Below are 3,237 nucleotides of genomic sequence, written 5' to 3' on the forward strand. Positions count from 1 at the left end.
CCCCGGGCTCGCTGCGGGCACCGCCTGAGCAGCACGGAGACCCGAGGGCTGGCTGCGTCTCCTGGGATCGGGCTCACCTGCCGCCGCCGTCGGTTTTATGAGGCCGTGGCAGGATCAGGTGCGTTCCTCGGGGGGTTTGCATGTGGAGAGGACCGTAAGTCCCAGAGAAAAATGGACAGCTTCGTTTCAGGCGCTGCCGTGGCTTCTGGAGCTCCTCTCTGCTCCCGGGGCTCCCGTCCCCGGGTGAGAGCAGCGGGTCGGCGCCGTGCAGTGCTGCGGGACGTCTGGTCACGCCTGCGGCACCGCTCCGTAGCCGCACATACACTTGGAGAGTGCAAACATAGGGCTGGTTTGAGTTTGTGAAATGCTTCGTAAAGTCAAAGATTGAGGGCGTCCGCAGAGTGCGAGGCAGAGTTATTGCACTGGAAAGCTGTACATCAAGATTTATGAGCAGCATTGTGAGTAATGAAGGCTAATTGGTAAAGATGGATTTCTCTGCCACATCCCACACAGTGTTTGGAGCTCGGTGACCTTGCCTAGGGCACCCCGACGTGCTGGTGGTGTATTATATGGGGGTAAAGTGTGTTGTAAGGGCATCTCCATTGTCTCTGCAGCACGTTGGTTCATATGCACAAACAAATTAATGGATTTAAGTGGAATAGTAAGTTTTGCAAAGCAAATCTGAAGTGGATAGTTTCGATAATGAACTAGTAAACCATCCAGTTCTACAGTATTATGGTTACCAAAGTATGAACGCCTTTGAGTGCAATCTTCTTGCTCCTATGCTGGAAGCTAATGCCAGCAGACACTCAGCAATGACACTGTCTGCTATATTTTTTCTTTTTTGGTCAAAGACAACTATTGCTTGATTGAGCAAAGGACCTGGGCAGGCTGCCATGAAGCCCTGGCCAACTTCTTAAATTGACTGTGTATTAAAATTGATGGAGTCGATCTTTATGGTAAGGGTGGATAAAACACTAACGTCCTGGGTTTATGCATCACCATAATTTAAGTGCTGTTCGTAATACACTGGTGATGAGACATGAATACACGTGCTCTTTAATTAAATGAATTATCTGACAGCATAACAAAATGCGTACAAATAACATTTGTTGATTTCAAGGACGGTCTGCTGTTGAGATGCTTTTATGTCTGCGGGATTTTTGTCCTTTTTTCTATATTTATTTGTTCCTCCAGCCCCTGTAGTTGTAGTGCATGTTACTATGCCTCTTCCAACTTTTGTTAAGGGGAAGGTGGCAATTTAGGCTGGTCTGAATGTGCAGTTACTTGCTGGTTGCCAGTGCAGCTTCTTCTCCACTCCTGTAGACCCAACTGTACTCAGGTGGGCAGTGCACAAGTTCCCTCTTTCTCCCGTAGTACACATCTGTGGTTCAGCCCTGACAGTCAGTGACAGAACTGGTAGCTAGTATTCAAGATCAGGGACCAAAGCAAAAAGCAGTTATAACCATCAGTCTGCTGTCATAGGCCAACCATCAAGACAAAGAAAGGCAGTAAAGTCATTGTTTTGATAACAGCTTTGTCGGCACTCGTGTAATTACTCTTTTGATCTACTTCACTTTTTTAATCTATTTGTTGAAGGTTCAGATGCCAACAAAGCAACGTGAAGAAGGCAAGCACAAGATAGCTACTCCTTTTCTCACAAAAATCATATTCTTGTGCAGGTTGGAAGAGACCCAGGAGGCCTGCAGAGCTCCAGATGGGCTTAGCAGTGGGAGCAGGGCAGGCTTTCTCCAGAGCTCTTAGGGAAGATGCTCTGCAGCTGCATTCTGTGCTGAAGCAGAGGGCAGCACACAGCTGGGCAATGGAACAAGAAGCCCAGCCTTGGCTGCAGCAAGAGAGCTGAGCCTTGGTACACAGAGACGTACATAAGCATGGCTGGGCTGGTGTGGGAAGAAAGCTGTGTATGAAAAAGCTGTGCAGTATGCTTCCCTCCTCCCTCCATCCCTTTGCCCTGCAGCAGAGGTGAGGAGCAAGTGGTCCCTGGGACTGCCCCATGCTGTCTCCTAATGGGGCTGGAGCTGTGCTGCCCAGCAGCTCCTGGCTGCTCTTTCTGATTTACTGACCTGGATTTGGTTTTTGAACAATGAGTTTACTCACTGCAGTGATACAAAGGCCAGCTGTAGGTTTTTTCTGCTTTTTCTAATTTTTGCGGAGGTAATTCACACACCGGTTATGTCCTGCTATGCTTATGCTTTGAGTTAGGATTCACAAGCTTGTTCCTTGTTTTTCCATCAGTTCAAGAAAATAAATTAAGCTGTTAAAAGGTATCTAATACACTAATTCTAGTGTTTACTACGTTTTAAAGAATATGGCAGTGAAATGAATTTTTGTGTTTTTTGCCGCTAGCAAAACAGAGTTGCCTAGGCCATCATGAAGCACACACCCTCTGCCCATTGATAAGGAAATGAGCAACGATTTAACTCCCTTGTTGGAGGGGGCCTGAAAAGTGATATTGAATACTGCTGGTTTAATGTTAGGGTAATTCCGGACCACTGTGCCATTATGAAAAGCCATCGCTTTAGGAATTTAAGGTAGGTATTAACAGACTATTTAAAAGTAATGACAGCTCTACTCAAATCATGATCACTCATTAGAGCAAAACACAACAAGCCATACTTATTTCATTGATTGCATGTGGCTGAAAAGTACCACCTTTTACCTGGCATTCTGTTAACACACACTGAAAAGTTGAGAACAAATATATTAAGTTTTGAAGTTCAGGACTTCACAGTCAGAAAGCCTCAGACGTAAGGCTGCCTTGTTGCCAATCTCCTTGGGGTATCTTTTGATCATCCTAGAATCATAGAATGGCCTGGGTTGAAAAGGACCACAATGATCATCTAGTTTCAACTTCCCTGCTATGTGCAGGGTCACCAACCACTAGACCAGGCTGCCCAGAGCCATGATGCCATGGTTGCATCCCTCGTTTTTGAACACAGCTTTTCCACCTCGTTCAAGGTACAGCATCCCCACTGCCAAGGGGAATCGACCCTAGAGCCTGATGCAAAGTACAGATTTCCTCATTGAGTCTTGCGTACTTCAGGTCATTCACATTTTGACTGTATTCCTAGAAGGTGCCAGGTGATGTTCTCATTTTACAGACAGGAGACAGAGGCACAATGAGGTTAAACTCCGCAGTGTTAAGATCTCTGAGTGTTAGAACTTGAATTTTTTTTTCCTTATACAATACTTTACTACTCAAATTATGACCTTCAG

The 3,237-nt window shown here is 46.0% G+C and overlaps 1 protein-coding gene across 1 annotated transcript in view; it reads right to left on the minus strand.

Moving 5' to 3' along the window:
* The window catches only part of KL (klotho), a 59,851-nt gene extending 59,394 nt beyond the window's left edge, over positions 1 to 457 (minus strand). Inside the window, exon 1 of the mRNA XM_031552119.1 lies at positions 78 to 457. Within this exon, the coding sequence (XP_031407979.1) occupies positions 78 to 457 (380 nt within the window). The remainder of the gene's footprint in view (positions 1 to 77) is intronic.
* Positions 458 to 3,237: the final 2,780 nt, after the last annotated feature.

Source organism: Meleagris gallopavo, chromosome 1 (assembly GCF_000146605.3).
Source record: "Meleagris gallopavo isolate NT-WF06-2002-E0010 breed Aviagen turkey brand Nicholas breeding stock chromosome 1, Turkey_5.1, whole genome shotgun sequence".
Taxonomy (NCBI): Eukaryota; Metazoa; Chordata; class Aves; order Galliformes; family Phasianidae; genus Meleagris; species Meleagris gallopavo.